At 41.7% G+C, this 15,493-nt stretch overlaps 2 protein-coding genes across 4 annotated transcripts in view; one reads left to right on the top strand and one right to left on the bottom strand.

Moving 5' to 3' along the window:
* Positions 1–15,493, top strand: part of ANKS4B (ankyrin repeat and sterile alpha motif domain containing 4B) — a 37,472-nt gene that overhangs the window by 2,445 nt on the left and 19,534 nt on the right. The window contains exons 2-4 of one of the 3 annotated variants that reach the window (XM_038540133.1): positions 1,408–1,598; positions 9,882–10,039; positions 13,366–13,638. In XM_038540133.1, coding sequence (XP_038396061.1) covers positions 13,610–13,638 — 29 coding nt within the window. In that variant the 5' untranslated portion in view covers positions 1,408–1,598; positions 9,882–10,039; positions 13,366–13,609. Of the gene's footprint in view, positions 1–1,407; positions 1,599–9,881; positions 10,040–12,894; positions 13,639–15,493 lie in introns of those variants that run through there. The other 2 variants (XM_038540130.1, XM_038540132.1) reach the window with 2 other exon arrangements.
* Positions 1,353–13,655, bottom strand: ZP2 (zona pellucida glycoprotein 2). Its single transcript, NM_001003304.2, has 18 exons — positions 13,550–13,655; positions 13,372–13,460; positions 12,337–12,420; positions 11,638–11,732; positions 9,860–10,012; positions 9,013–9,054; positions 8,653–8,811; positions 7,805–7,901; positions 7,529–7,710; positions 6,636–6,762; positions 5,794–5,981; positions 5,619–5,710; positions 5,397–5,521; positions 5,043–5,232; positions 3,605–3,740; positions 3,434–3,530; positions 2,618–2,701; positions 1,353–1,517 (listed from the first exon to the last, which is right to left on the bottom strand). Exons 1-18 carry the CDS (start codon positions 13,609–13,611, stop codon positions 1,372–1,374), a joined length of 2,148 nt encoding a protein of 715 aa, NP_001003304.2. The 5' UTR covers positions 13,612–13,655; the 3' UTR covers positions 1,353–1,371.

Raw genomic sequence — 15,493 nt, 5'->3', positions numbered from 1 at the left:
TAACAAGTCCAGCACAGGTTTAACAAGGTTAAACAAGGTTTAACAAGTCCACTACCAGGTTTCTAGTTGTGATGTGTAACACTAACTTGACCACCACAGAAGAGCTTGACTCCAAGACTTTTTATCATTAGCAAATGATATTCCCTTGTAAAGCAATAGCCAAATAATGGCTTTGATGAGATAACTTGAACTTTTGACTACTATTACAGTCTAGAAGCTTTGACTTTTATCGTTGTAGAAAGACCAGATCTTTCACACAATGTGAGTGGTTTCCTTCCCCTCATTGCCGCTAAGTTCTACCACGTAAATCTAATGAAAGGATGTAGAATGAAAAAGGTATATTGGAAGAAAAAGAATCCACTATTCATATATAATATTCTTTCCTCAAGAAGGTTTTTAAAAAGCCAGAATATAGACTACGAACAGTTGAGGGTTGAAGACTGAAGAACACTGAAGACTGTTTTAACCTCCCAGCCATGTATAGGTATTTGAAAGCTTTAAGACTTTTCCTAGGAAAGTTTCTGGTTTAGAGCCAGCCGTTTTCTATTTGAAGGATACAAGCAAGTTATTTTCTGTATTAGTTATCTTGAAGATAGTCTGTTAGAGTTACAGTGTGAAGCAAACACTGGTTCTTTCAATACAATTACAGCATAGCAGAAGATGGGGGACCCTCAGGGAAAAGTCTCAAGTGGAGGGAATAATCAAGTGTAGGTAGTGGGAAAGCAGCTCTCCAGGCTCAGCTAAACGGCTGGTGTATAGCTGTGGAGTCATAATGAGACTGGGAATGTTTTAACTGTCCCTAAGAAAACTAGAACCTTATATTCTTTTCCATGCCCTAAGGGAGATAACTGGTCTCAGATTGCATGAGGAGTACAAGGAAGAATGTAAGTGAATACCTCAAGTTCTCAGGGGAAGTTTCTTTCAAAGAGTAATTTGAGTTAGGGAAAATTGAAGCAGAACACTAGATTAATTCCTTGGGAACACCTGGTTACCCTGCCCTTCTAGGGAAAGGAAATCCTGCCAATGACTAAGGGTGACTTCTTGTCTCTGCACCTTGCATATATGAATGGAGGGTAGAAGACTAAAGTTACCTAAAGGCATCCCCAGAGCTGGGCTGTAGCTAAGACCCACTGCTGGTTGAATTTTCTGGCACTGCCAGTTTTGGCAGCGGGGTCAGAAAAAGCTTAACAGGAAGCAATTAAGTCCTCAATTTCCTTATTCATGTTACACAGCCAAAGCCCATCAGGATTGTGGAAAGGTTCTATATTCCCTCTTCAAGTGTGACAGCAAGAAACAATCCTTGAACTCCATCGAAGTTTAATGAGGTACAAGCAAGCAGCTTACTTTAACAAACACTTTATTTGAAAATCCTTAGTGATTTAACACCATGGTTCTTTTCTTACGCAGGTAGATGATGAGACCTAGAGCAGCCACAAGGCCTGCTAAGGCAGCCACAGCCACTACAGTTTTAAAAGCAACATATCCAGCAGCCCTGTGCCCTTTTGAGTCCACACCATCTAGGAAGGAAGCAGACATTAAAGTCTTAGGACTTTTGATTTAAATGATCTTAAGTTGAAGCCTTGAGGCTCCCCAGAGAGGTAAGATTAAGGTTCAAAGGACTCATTTGGGTAACTTATAACGGGGTATATATATATAGGCTTACTCTTTGAGCCAACATCCTGCTCTCTGCTCCCGTGGCTGTTCCCACTTCCTACTCACTTTTATTAATCTAAAACAGATGAGCTGACACCTGGAAAGAACCTTACTGTTCCAGCCTATTTAACTAACGTTATGGCACTAGTAGAGATGGTTCTAAGGGCATGATTTCTTGCAGGTTTTTAGGGATTTAATACAGCTTACTTTAAAATTGTAGGCCTCAAATTAAGATGTTCTGGGATGAAAATATGGGATATTAACAGAAATAGAATCTAGTACAGACTAAAGTTTGGCAATGTTAAGTCACATGCCTTCTGACCTAATAGTTTCACTTCTAGAAAGATATCCTGAGGATGCCTGGGTGGTACAGTCAGTTAAGCATCCGACTCTTGATTTTGGCTCAGGCTGTAATCTCAGGGTCTTCTATTTGGAGTCCCAAGTTAGGCTCCATGCTCAGCTGAAGTCTACTTGAGATTCTTTCTCCTTGCCCCCTCCAATTTGGGCCAAGACCAAAACAAACAAAAAACCCAAACAAATGGGTATCCCAAATTGGTGTAGTAGGCAAATATTTAAAAGGATTGTATTGCAGCATTAGTGACAAAACTGGAAGTAATCTACATATCCACGAATGAGGACCATGGCTGAGACAGAGCCACGTGGATGGGATTCTATATAGCTGTTAGCAGGGAGGTAGCTCTCCAAACAGATAAAGTGGTTAAAACAAGTTTAAAAAGTTATAAGTAGGTAGGATATATGATAATTCTACTTGCATTAAGAGATTTTTTTTTTTTAAGGGTGATTTTTGGAAAAGTACATAGGAGAGTTAACAAAGGTATGGCTAGGAAGAGAGACTTAGTCTTTATTACTTTGGATTACCATAAACATGTATTTATGCATAGTTAAACTTAACATAAAACTAAGAACTTGAGTCCAGGCAGTGCCCTAGGCTTTAAAACTATACCTCTGAGTGAAGAGCTGTCTGCCAACAGGAGGATGGGTCCCGGGAGACTTACTATCATCTTCTCTTCTTCAGTACTGCCTGTGGCTGGAGATAGAAAACCGTTTGTGTCTGACCCTCTGGAATAATGACTAGTAAAGGTGTGTCAATGGACTTCTTAGAGCACATTGGCATGGAGTCCCCTGCTCTATATGGGTTTTCCCAACCTTTGCAGGAGAAACAATATCTGAAGATTAATTTCTCAGTCCACCTAGAATCTAGAATAGTAACTTTGGAGAGTCACGTCTGTGAAAGATCAGGCTCCAGTCCATGTGCAAAACCAAACTTGCCGGGATCCCTGCGTGGCGCAGCGGTTTGGCGCCTGCCTTTGGCCCAGGGCGTGATCCTGGAGACCCGGGATCGAATCCCACGTTGGGCTCCCGGTGCATGGAGCCTGCTTCTCCCTCTGCCTGTGTCTCTGCCTCTCTCTCTCTCTCTCTCTCTGTGTGTGTGACTATCATAAATAAATAAAAATTAAAAAAAAAAAAAACCAAACTTGCCCATCATCAGGAACTTGCCATTTCAGCCTTATAGGACTAGGGCAGACTGGGATGAGAAGGTTTCTTGGAATTAAGAGTCCCAGTGAAGACTTTACTTAGAAAAACAAACTTCTGTGAACTCTGTACCCACATGGGGTTCAAACCCACAACCCTGAGATCAAGAATCATATCTTGACTGAGTCAGCCAGGCACCCCAGAGCCCTTATTCTTGAGGTTTCCAATTGTGAAAGGATAATGCTTGCTTTAAGGACTCATGGTAAGGAGGACTTGAAATTTTTACCTCGCCTGTGCCTGGATGATACAGGGCAAGTCACAGAACACAGAGGGGAGTCAGGAGACAGTCGATTGCAGATTAATGCGGTGCAGTGGAAGTAGACCTGGAGATAGAAGAAGAGTTAAGTGGAACTGATGCACTCACAATCAAACAGTCCCAGGTGACTTAATCGCTTACCAGGCTAGAAAGCACTTGGGCCTCTGATATAAAGGCAAAGGTCTTCACATCAAACCTCTGATAGTGAGTAGGGTAGGTCACAGAGGAGCCAACTGGATGGAAGGTCGTTCTGTAGTTGTCCAGATTGTATTCACAGCTAGGAGGCATATACCAGGGAAGAACATCAGCCACATTTCCCCCAAAGTTTAACTCAATATTTGCCCAGATACAGCCACATATTCAAATACCTTCAGAATTGTTCTACCTTCTACCTTTATCTTTTAATTAGTATGCTTTCTGATGTGGTCTATCAAAAAAAGTCGTCAGTTGTACATGCTAGTTGTTTTTCTAACCTATAGGATTTAAGTACCTATTTGTTTGCCAGCTACACCCATAAAGAGCTACAAGTTTTATAGGAGTTCTTGATGTCACTGACTTAATTCTTCCTACTAATGTGAGTACCAGTTATGTCTAGGCAGTTCGTAAAGGTCAGTGACAAAGGTAGATAACTCCTGCTATTTTAGCTCTATGATGGTACCTATACGTATACAGAAAATTGTGTTAGGAGGGACTACGTGTAGTCCTGGGACAGGAATGTACCTGGAGTTTAAGAGCTTAGCAAGGGAGAGGATAGTATAAGGTTTTCCAGGTTCAGGCCCCTGAAGGCAGAGCTCAGAGGACAAACACCAATTTGTGAGTGTATATAGTCATAACTTCAGAGCATTATGTTATGCAGGCCATAGTTAGATAGGCATTCAAATGCCACCATTTACCAATTACTTTGGGCAATTTATTAAGCAGCAAGCTTGGGTTTCTTCATGAAGTCAGGTGCCTATTGTCTTGTACAGAGTGATGAGGTTCAAATAGTGCATGTGGCATATATAGCACCGTGCCTGGAACATTGTAGAATAGGAACTGGACATCTTTTCTCTCCACATAAAGAGTCTTAGGGCCAGACATCCTTGGGGGAGGATCTGATTCTTTTAGATTCAAGGGTAAGAGGAAAGCATGAGTCATGCTATTGGACCAAGGATTGGTTACTAATGAACACAGACAAAGATCAGGGCCTTTGTGACTAGTGCTCTTCTGAAACCCAAGAGGGTTTTATCTTCTCTTCACTGGCAATACTTTTTAAAGACTTTTTAAGTGGGGACACCTGGGTGGCTCAGCGGTTGAGTGTCTGCCTTTGGCTCAGGGCATGATCCCGGGATCCCAGAATCGAGTCCTGCATCAGGCTCCCTGTGGGGAGCCTGCTTCTCCCTCTGCCCATGTCTCTGCCTCTGTGTGTCTCTCATGACTAAATCTTTAAAAGATTTTAAGTGATCTCTACACCCAACATGGGGCTCGAACTCAGAACCCAGAGATTAAGAGTTGCATATTCTACCAACGGAGCCAGCCAGGTGTTCCTTCACTTATTTTTTATTAACTGAGAGTTACCTTATGGATAGAGAATACCTACCCATCCATGACAATATTCCACTGGGGGAGTGAGGCTGGGTCCATGGTGGGTGTTGCCCAGCAATCATCTAAGACCAGCTTGATGTTGGGGTCAGCCCTATTTAGGACTTTCACTTCCAGGTAAATTGGTTGGCGGAGGTATCTCACCACAGGATACTCCTTATCCCCATAGGGTCGCAAATAGGATTTATCTGAAATGGAATGGAAACCTCCTCAGTACTCAAGTGGTTGATGGTTGTAGTGGGAGCTAAGGCATCACTACTGTTCCATTAGTGTGGCAGCATCAGAAAATTCAAGTTAGGAAAGATTTCTCTAAAAGTATTTAAGTAGGATTTCTTAGGTTGTGATGTCTCACCTGGGTAGGTTTGCAGGATTAAGGCAAGTGGACCAGGCCTCACTGAGGCCACGGGAGGAGGAAGACTTTGGACATTGGTATTTATCAGCAGGTCATCTCTGCTGTAATGGCACTTCACAGTCATTCTGTAACGAGGGGAGGGGCAAAGTAGTATGAAGAATTTTAGTTTAGAAGACTGCTTTCATTTAATGTGGAGCTTAAAAAGTAGCAGTTGTATCACACCTGAATTCACTATCTCTGGAAATTGTGCTTGGAGGGAGATCTGTCCAGAGAGCATGTATTTCATTTTCATAGATGACTGTGTCACCTTTGAACTTAAGATTAGAGAAAGGTTAGAAGTGGGTGACCAGTGGTTTTACAATCTAGTCTGAACACTTCTCATTCTGCTGGCACTTACCTTAAGTCTTGTTCCACATCCATTTAGGGGGATGTGAAACAGTGTCAACCCTTGTGATGGAGCCTTGAAAGTAGGTTGGCAGGAGGAGTCTCCCACTCTGAGGGTATCCAAGTTTAGAGCTGGTTTTGTTTGGTGGCTGTAGACCTTGACATCCATAAACCCATCCTGGGTACACAGGTCACCTGTAACTAGATTGTGGTAAGAGTTTAAAGAAATAGGTCTGCCATATTAGTGGTCATCTACCAACCTTCATGTGTTGATGAGGAGACCTGTGAGAAAACCCTGAGGGGCTCAAGTGAGTTGAGGGTCAGATTATGGGTTCAGGTGTAATGCCTTGTGTCAATATATCCCTTGTTTCAAGGCTCAAATCCTGAGTGGTTTGGAGAAGGGAAATGAGGGGGTGGAGGTGGGGTCAATTAATGCAGGAACTAGTTTTTCCCATTAGCTTGACCGGATATGGGTCAGAAAATAAGAAGCATAGGGGCAGAGCCAATACCGAACAAGAAATACCTAACTTCACATCCTTGAAAAAAATCTGTAGGCATTTGGGGGAAGTCTTTTAAAATTTTGTAGTCCTAGTTACAGATTTGAATCAATCTTATTTAGATGGGGAGCTCAGGCTCATAATGCAGAATATATCCAGACTACTTAAACATGGATTCATTATAGTAAGATCTCTCCATATGTGTATTTTGGAAATATTATCTTCTTGTGGCCCTGTTATAGCAGCTACACCGAGATTTCTGCTCTGATCAGTTTCCTCAAAGTATAAACAATACAGAGTCTGAACTTCTATATGTTTTCCCACATATACAAGAGATAAAGGAGAAAAGATTTCTTACCTATAGTAACTGGTGGCTCACAAACACACTCAGGATAAACCACTGTGGAAACCGTGTCCCGTTCAAAGGCAAAGGTCAGCTTGAGAGATGCTAAGTAGAACTGATAGGGTAGGCATTTTTCAGAGGACTGAAAGGAGACAAGAATGTCAATTAGCAGCCACAGCCATGGGGGCCCAGAACAGTCCACAGTGAGGCAGGCAGGAAGTACACTGAATACCTGTAGGGCACACTCCAGAATTAATCTGGTTTCCCTTTAAACCAGAACAAGAGAGAGCCTATCACTTGCTCCAGATCAGGATGCTTTCCTAGGCAGGAAATTTATTGCTTTAAACTCATGCCCTGAAATCCCCAGCTCTGCATGCTCTTTGTACTAGACACTAAAGCCTGAATTAACAGATCAAATTCCAAAGAGCTGAGTGCTCTGCCAAGCCAGGTCTGAGTAAAAAGGACTCTACAAATGTGGTCAGATGTTATTGCAAAACACACATACTCTGACATAAGATTACTCTCTAGGTGTCCCTGGCAATTGCTTCAGTCAAGACTGGCCTCAGTGAGAACAGTTGAGGACACTTGTTTGGATCAAACTGTCCTGTTTTTAAAAGGGTGTCAGAGGGTCATCATTAGCAACTTAAAAGCAGTTCAATGAGCTGAGGGAAAACCAAAACCAAAACACACACACACACAACCTCTTGCAGTGGTTTAAAGAGGCTTGGTGTTTGAGGGTAAATTTCACTTAGGCAAAGTGATCAAATGAGGCCTTCCTTCCAGAGTTTGAATCCATTATATGGACAGTTAGAATTTATGGACAAGTCATCAGCTATATCAGGGTTACCGAGAGACTGGGCTTCAAGTCCTGCTTCCATAAATCTCAGTGGTTCATGATAGGAACGTACGTTCATTTTGAGAAGAGATTTGCTGAAGTGTAACCTCAAGCCGTTTAATTCTTCTTTATCAATCCCATGGTTGTGCAGCTGGCTTACAGCAAAGTTCGTGTTTTCAAATCTCACAGACTGTAGTTTCCCAGGAAACTCTGGTATGGTGAGGGTCATGTGTGTGGCGTTACAGGTCACGGGATCTAGAGGGAGTGGCCAACACAATGCCCGTGATCAGCTTTAAGCTTCCATAATAGTGTCTTCCACAACAGCAGTTGCCCTTTCCTAGGACCTTACCTGACATACAAAGTACTCGTGTTGTTAAGATGATCTTCTGCCCAGGAGATGTGTGTATAAGCTTCAGAGGCACTGTGTAGAGGTGACTGTTACCTTGCTGAGGGTTGGGGTAGGGAGAGAAACATTTTTTGAAAGACCTCGGTTTACTTGAATCTCTAACCAATGCTGAGAGAATCGTCAGGGCAAACACTCAAGTATTGGGCACTATTTTGGCTGGAGTAGAATTTAAGCATTTTGTCCAGTGAATGCTCATCAGGTGTTCTAGTTTTAGAATGTTGTATTTCATAACATCTGGCAATTTAGCATGGTCTACTGTTAGAACCTATAGGTGATTTCTAGGCATAGGTGAGCAAAAGCTGATTTTTATGGTAATAGTATTCAGAGAAAATGCTTATAGGACTCTGCACTCCATTTATATTCCATGTGTAACAGGGCTGTTCTCGTTAAAATGGTTGGCATTTAAGTGCTTGCCTAGGTGCCAGGACCTGTTTAAAGTACTTTGGCACAGTAACTCCTTTAACTTAGTGTCTTGATTGTTGGCTCCAAAAGTACCAAATCCTACAGTAGAACCGTATTACAGGAAACTAAGCCAGAGCATCTTGACTCCCAGAAGATTTTAGTACTACCCTCTATCACATTATAGAGTCAGTCTACATCTATGGGAAGAACAGATCTGTTTTGTTCACCCTTATATCTTTAGTCCTCAGTGCAGTGCTTAGCACATGGAACGCATTAAGATACTCTTAAATCCATTTTATTCTCAATTTTGATGACATGGTTGAGATCACACTTGGACTTAGAAATATTGGTTTGTGCTTGGGTGGTGGTAAAAGAGGATTCACACCTACCATGTAGTGAGTGACTCCAGTGGCATTGAATGACACTTGGACACTGAGCCTGTGGCTATCAAACAGGAAATTATATCCTTGCATCAAGGCCTCCCGAAGAGTCAGATTTTGAGCTTTTGCATCATCAACCTCCATCATCCATTTCCCACCACTGGGATTCTGAAGACAGAAGTTTCATTTAGAGGGCTAGTGCTCACCTTAACCTCAAGACTATTTGTCTATTTTAATCAGGGTTGAAGTTAAGTCATCCACCTTAACCTCAAGACTATTTGTCTATTTTAATCAGGGTTGAAGTTAAGTCATCTTTACTATAGAACAAAAGGTTACTTAGCTCTGTAATTGAAAAAGTTATTTCCATACCGTATTTTCATCAGCCATGCCAGGAATAATGTTAAAGGTAAACTGGAAGAAACGAAACCATGATGTGAGGCTTTGATTTGGAAAAGAAAGTTTCTGAGATCGTGCTACCTGACAGTATGTGCAAAACATCCGGAGCAACTACTGTGTATTTCGTATGCCAAGAGGTCTGATTGTGGGGAATAAGAAGAGGCACAGGCCCAGTCATAAAAACTAGCTGTGCCCTTAGACAATTTCATCTCTGAACTTCTGATGCCAAAAGGCAACTGGAAGATCCTTCCAATTTTGAGACATTGGATCCTTAGGTGTACATTTTAAGCTTTGTCCATAGAAGTCAAGAATTAGGTCAAACCATGCAGTTTTATCATTATTAGAACAAAGTATGAAGGTATTTTGTTTGTCCATTGTCAAATTTAGTTATGTTAGAGTATAAATATCCATGAGTATGTGATTGGGCTGTTTTGCTTTTGTACTATATCCTATCTGGCATAGAGCCTGGGACATGATAAGTACTCAGTTTGTTCAAATGGTTATTAATGTGATTGCAGTTACCAGCGGAATCCTTTCTACTGCCAGGTATGATGTGTTGAGCACTATATATACCCTCTCAGTTAATTCTCAGCACCACCCTAATGTGGTATCATTGTCCCCTACTTTGGGCTTGGAAATAAGGCTCAGTGTGGTTAAGAAACCATCCCCCCGCCCCCCAAAAACAAACAAAAAAAAACAAACAAACAAATTAGTAGTGAAGATAGGATTGCAATCCTGATCCTGTTCCTAACCCCAGCTGTGTAAACCACCTCATTTCCCCTGTAGTCACCATGAGAAGCAGTTAGCCTGCTTCACTCACAGACATGGAATCTTTTGTGCAGATTGTGGATCCTGCATGCTCATGGGTTTCTTCTGTTTGCATAACTGGACAGCTGATCTGATACATGAAAGCCTTATGTCTTGAAGCAGCATTGTTGTCCGTGAGTCTGATGGCCATCTGATGCTGGCCAAGCTGTGTGCAAATGGCATAGTAAGAACAGTAAGTATGGGGACCTCCATGGGAAAGGTGATCCCAGAATACCATTGGACCTAACTGAGGGGCAAACCTCTTGAGGTTACCAGTACCACAGTTTCTGAAAGGTACCTGATTCTTATACCAAGAGACTATAGCTAGCCCTTTTAGATATCCCAGTAAAGACTCCTGTCTTCGCAGCAAATAGTTGCTTGAGCTTCAGGAATTAGGATTTTTTTTTTCTTTTTTTTTTTTTTTTTTTTTTTTTGAGTTCTTCTTGACACTTACCTTTGTCTGAATATCATGGTTCTGGCTAATCTGGGGCCTCTGCCCAAGTCATTCAAACATGCACTGAGCACTTATGTAACTTATGTAGCAGCCATTATTCTGAGGGCTGGACAGAGCCAGGTTTTTGGCAAAGCCAGTATTTACCCCGCTTTAGAGAACTGTTTCTAGTAAGGAACAGTCACCCTTTTTCTATAAAGTATTAGTAAGCATTTTAGGCTTTTTAGGCCATTTATGATTTCTAGCACATGTTTTCTTTTTAAGTCCTAAAACAAAACAAAAAAAAACTTTAACCATTCTTAGCTCAAGGACCATTATGCTTATGCACACCATGGACTAAATGTGGCCATCCATAAGTTATAGTTTGTAGGCCTTTGGTTTAAAGGAAAGCAACTCTAAGCTCTCTACAAGTTGGGAAGGGCTATTTCAGAAAGGAAAAATTACTGAAGATCTTCACTGTGGAATTCGATCAAGTGGCCAGTTACATATGCAGATTTCTAAGATATACCCCAGACTTAAATCATCAATTAAATGAACCACATCTATACTTTCTCAATTCCCCAAATGTTCTTTGCCTACTACAAGCTCGAGAACCGTTTGAGAGGTTTCTTTTACTGGTCCCAATAACTCTGATTAGGCAGTACTGTTGCTTGGCAATAGAGAAAACCCTATTGCTCAGCTGCTGCTTGCTTTCCCACACCTGTTTTTTATAGCATAGCAGTTCTGTTTGCCAGCACCAAAATAGCCTTCCATTTTTCATGGAGGTTACAGATCAAAATAGCTTGTTTTGAGCATTTGTTGTATCTTGGTGCTGTGCCAAGTTCATCTGCATCATATCATTCATCTTTAGATACCTTGTGGAGAGAGTACCATGATTTCCCTATTCTAATGAACAAGCAAAAGCTTAGAAAGGTTAGCTCACTTGCTAGAGATCACAACTAGATAGTGGCAAATCTGGGACTCACAACAAGGCCCCAAGTTCAGGGTTTCTCATCCTCAGTATTACTGGCCTTTCAGGCCTGAAATTCCTGTTAAAGGAGACCACCCTGTGCAATGTAGGCTGTTTATCAGCAACCTCAGCTTGTACAGACAACCCCCCACTCCAATTGTGACAGCCAATAAGGTCTTCAAAGGGTTTCCAAACAGTACCAAATATCGTCTGGGCAGACAAAACAAAAACAAAAGATAAAAACCAACCAACCATCACCACCATGAACACTCACCACCCCTGGTTGAGAATAAATGCTCTCCTCTCAGGTCTGTATCCTTAAGTAGTAGGGTTACTAGTAGTAACTACTAGGTTATTACTTCCCAAATCACTCCTCAGAGCAAATACTTACCACTCTCCTGCTACAGGTCTCATATGGGGCCTTCAGGGTGAGCTTTTCTGGGTCCAGGATAGAAGTACAGTTCAACAATTCAAAACTAAATGGATCTACAGAAGCCAGAGAAAATGGCCAAAAAGTACATTTCAGTGACAAAGTAAACCAAAGCAACACAGTCAAGACTGCCAATCCATTTCTAAGCTACTTCAAATCACTTTGTTTTTTATTGTCCCATCTGGATGTTATGACCCAAGTTTTGAGAGATGCTATAATTTGCAGCTAAAAATTTCCCATTGGAGAAGAAATGGGTAGGAAATATCGGAAAGGGAGACAGAACATGAAGACTCCTAACTCTGGGAAACGAACTAGGGGTGGTGGAAGGGGAGGAGGGCGGGGGGTGGGGGTGAGTGGGTGATGGGCACTGAGGGGGGCACTTGATGGGATGAGCACTGGGTGTTATTCTGTATGTTGGCAAATTGAACACCATTAAAAATAAGTTCATTATTAAAAAAATAAAATAAATAAAAATTTCCCATTGGATTCTGAGAGAAGACGAGTTTTTAAGGAAACAAGGTCTCCCACTCCTGGTGACATCATGCAAATCAGGGACCCCTGTGGTATCATGGGAATTGGATGCCAGTTGTTCCAGAGTATGTGGCACCTGAAAAATGGGGCTAGCTTTGAGGCAAGATTAAGAATATACACATTACTTACCCACCACAGATGCATGCCATTTTTTGGTGCCAAGATCCCTTGGAAATTCCACTGTCATTTTATTTTCATGGCAAATGACAGTACCTGGAGAGCAAAGAAAGCATTTGGGAGTATCTTTGAACCACAGGAGGCAGGATTCCTAAAAAAGTGTATGGGCGCATCTCCTCTCCAACAGGCATCAAGGAAGGATACCAGTTGAGAGAGGCAAAGCTTGACCCCTATTCTCAAGTAGCTCACAGGTTCGTGAGAAAGATCACTACAATGCAAAATACTATAAGGAAGGTATTAATTAAATGCCTGGGGCTTTCTGAAGTTTTCCAGAGTTAAGCCTAAAATAGGGTTAACCATGCATACTTATATGACTAGAACCTTGACGGTGAGGCTAATGGAGGTGGAGATGATAGGTCTGTAAAGAACTGGAGAACAAATGTTGTGTCTAAAGACTTTCCAACTTGAAGTTTAAAAAACGTCCTACATGGGTCACCTGGCTGGCTCAGTCAGAAGAGCCTGCGAGACTCTTGATTTTAGGGCTAGGAGTTCAAACTCCACGTTGAATGTAGAGATTACTTAAATAAACTTCAAAAAAGTGCCTTACATAAGCTCAAGGATGCTTTTTAAAGGCTAAATTCTGCCTATGATCTGCTACTCTACATCCTCTTGCTCAGGTGAAAGTTTGAAAAATTCTAAGAGGAACAGCTCCAATTTTTGTCTATTATGTTGATGCTTTCCTTAAGCATGAGTTTGTGTTTGAAAATATCTGTTCCTGAAGATGGGCACTTAGCACTGTTTTGCTGGTCTTTGGATACCACAGAGCTTGAGGTAATGAGGGAGTAGAAAGTAGTACAGGTGTTTCACAAGATCTTCTGTTTAGCCAGCATAGCAAGCCATAGGTAAGCAATGGAAAAATCTAGTGACTTGATCAAGTTAAGAAAGGGTGAGTGGATATTGTCTAAGCCATGATTAGGTTTTCTGGCTCTGTAGTTGCAACCTGTTTAAGAGAGGCTAAGAGCATTTCCCCTCACCCAACAGGCATACCTGGGAAGATGGGATTCACCAACTGCATAACACCTACTGAGTTCACTGAAGTCACAAGGATGAAGAATAAAGAAAGTGACCTGTAGGTGCTGAAAAGGGATTGGGGAGAGTTAAGAAGGAATGAATTTCAGCAGATAAGGCCATTGTGTCCCCTCCCTCTGCTGCCAAGATTACTCACCTCCAATCTGCACTAAACCAGCTTGAGGGACTCCCACTGTCTCCTTTCTGTTTGCATGCCATGGCCAAACGTACCACCAAATCAGCCAGGTAGGTGGGTAGACGCCTCTGTGCTTTTTCTTTTTTTTTTTTTTATAGCAGAAAACAGGGTGTGGCCCCACCCTCTTCCCATTGGAGACACCTGAGCCTTCTTCAGCCCTCCCAGCTGAGAGGGAGGGATTTGGGACAGGAGAGGATTTCCGGAAGGCCTGAAGGAAGATATAGTTCTGCCTTTTCTGACACTTGCATTTCGGTTATTCTACTAGGTGTTCTGCAGGCCTGCCATGAAACTAGAGTTCCCTGAAATTGGCTCCAGGTGAATGAATTAATGTTTTCTTCATAACTCTAGGCAAAATTAGTTACTTTGGGCAAAATATTACAACTCCAACATAGAGTGAAAAAAAGTGGTAGAGTTTGAGAAAAGAACATCTCTTGTTCACACCATATTAAAGTAAGACCTTTCCTTTAAGTAGCCCCTAGCCTGGCTATTGCGGGCATTACCCTGGCAATGTGCATGAAGTACTCTTACAAAAAATGGATGCTATATTATTTCCCCCAAGTATAAAAGTTTAAGCTTACTGCAGACACTTATAGAAAGATATAAAGAAAAGGAAAAAGTCACCTGCAATGTTGTTTGCCACTGCTAATATTTAGATATGTAACTTTATGAACTTTTTGAAAAGAGATTTTATTTATTGATTCATGAGAGACACAGAAAGAGAGAGGCAGAGACATAGGCAGAGGGAGAAGCAGGCTCCTCACAGGGAGCCTGGTGGGGGCTCAATCCTGGATTCTGGGATCATGCCCTGAGCCAAAGGCAGATGCTCAACTGCTGAGCCACCCAGGCGTCCCACATTATGGATTTTTTATACAAATACTACACACGCTTAAAACCAACAACCTGGGACCAAAGTTTAAGTTATGTTTCCTGACCCACTTTTACTATTTTACATGTTACGGACATTTTCTGTATCAAACATAAAGATCTCCATTACCATTTTTAAGGTTGCATAGTATTCAATGTCTAGATAAATCAGAGTTTAACTGTTCCTAATGATGGACATTACAACAGCTTCCTATTTTTCATATTCATAAACCATGATATGATGGACATTCATATTTCCCTGGTTAACCCTTGGGATGAATTCCTAGAGGTAGAAATTCTGGGTCAAAAAAGTAGTGATCAATATAAGAATGTCATATTGTGTACCAGTTGGGAATTTACACATGGGGAAACTAAGGCAAAACAATTAGCCCAACCTGTTGACAACTGAGTGTCAGAGCCATGTTGAGCATTTAGATTTTCTTTTTTTCTTTAAAAGATTTTATTTATTCATGAAAGACAGGCAGGGACATAGGCAGAGGGAGAAGCAGACTCTGTGCAGGGAGCCTGATGCAGGACTTGATTCCAGGATCCCAGGATCATGACCTGAGCCACCCAGGTGCTCTGAGAACTCAGATTTTCTAAGACCCAATTAACATATGTTTTCTCATTGCAATTTGAGACACCTAGATGACTGCAGCCTGTGTTCTATAATAGGTGATTAGTGTTCAAATTCTGTGTAAAGTTGTGAGGTCGCATTTGCAATTATTGATTTATGTGTTCTTTTTGGTGTAACTTTAGGAGTAACCGCCAGTCCCTGTTACAGGTGTCTGAAATACAATTGTAGGTTATAGAGTACTACTTCCTCAACTTCCTTGATTAGAAGGTTACATGGGGCTCTCATTAACAGCACAAATTCCTGGGTCTTACCCAGGAAAAAAGTTGTGGAATCAGGCTCTCCACAGGAGGGTCTCAAGTGGGTGTATTGTTTAACAAGCACCACAGGTGAGTCTTAAGATCAAGAACCTGGAGGGAGGGAGGCAAGAAAATGAGTGGTCACTAGCAATTAACGTCTTTGTGGGA

This window comes from Canis lupus, chromosome 6 (assembly GCF_011100685.1).
Source record: "Canis lupus familiaris isolate Mischka breed German Shepherd chromosome 6, alternate assembly UU_Cfam_GSD_1.0, whole genome shotgun sequence".
Classification (NCBI taxonomy): Eukaryota; Metazoa; Chordata; class Mammalia; order Carnivora; family Canidae; genus Canis; species Canis lupus.
This window is presented reverse-complemented; position numbering and strand designations above follow the sequence as displayed.

Excerpts from the sequence above, each read along its gene's own strand:
- ZP2 (NM_001003304.2), bottom strand. The coding sequence starts at position 13,611 with ATGGCATGCAAACAGAAAGGAGACAGTGGGAGTCCCTCAAGCTGGTTT. Across the intron at positions 10,013-11,637 it reads AGACCTGTAGCAGGAGAGTG|CTTGGCCAGCATCAGATGGC; the intron begins GTAAGTATTTGC and ends ATTTGCACACAG. Across the intron at positions 2,702-3,433 it reads ATCATCCAGGCACAGGCGAG|CCACAGGCAGTACTGAAGAA; the intron begins GTAAAAATTTCA and ends TTCTATCTCCAG.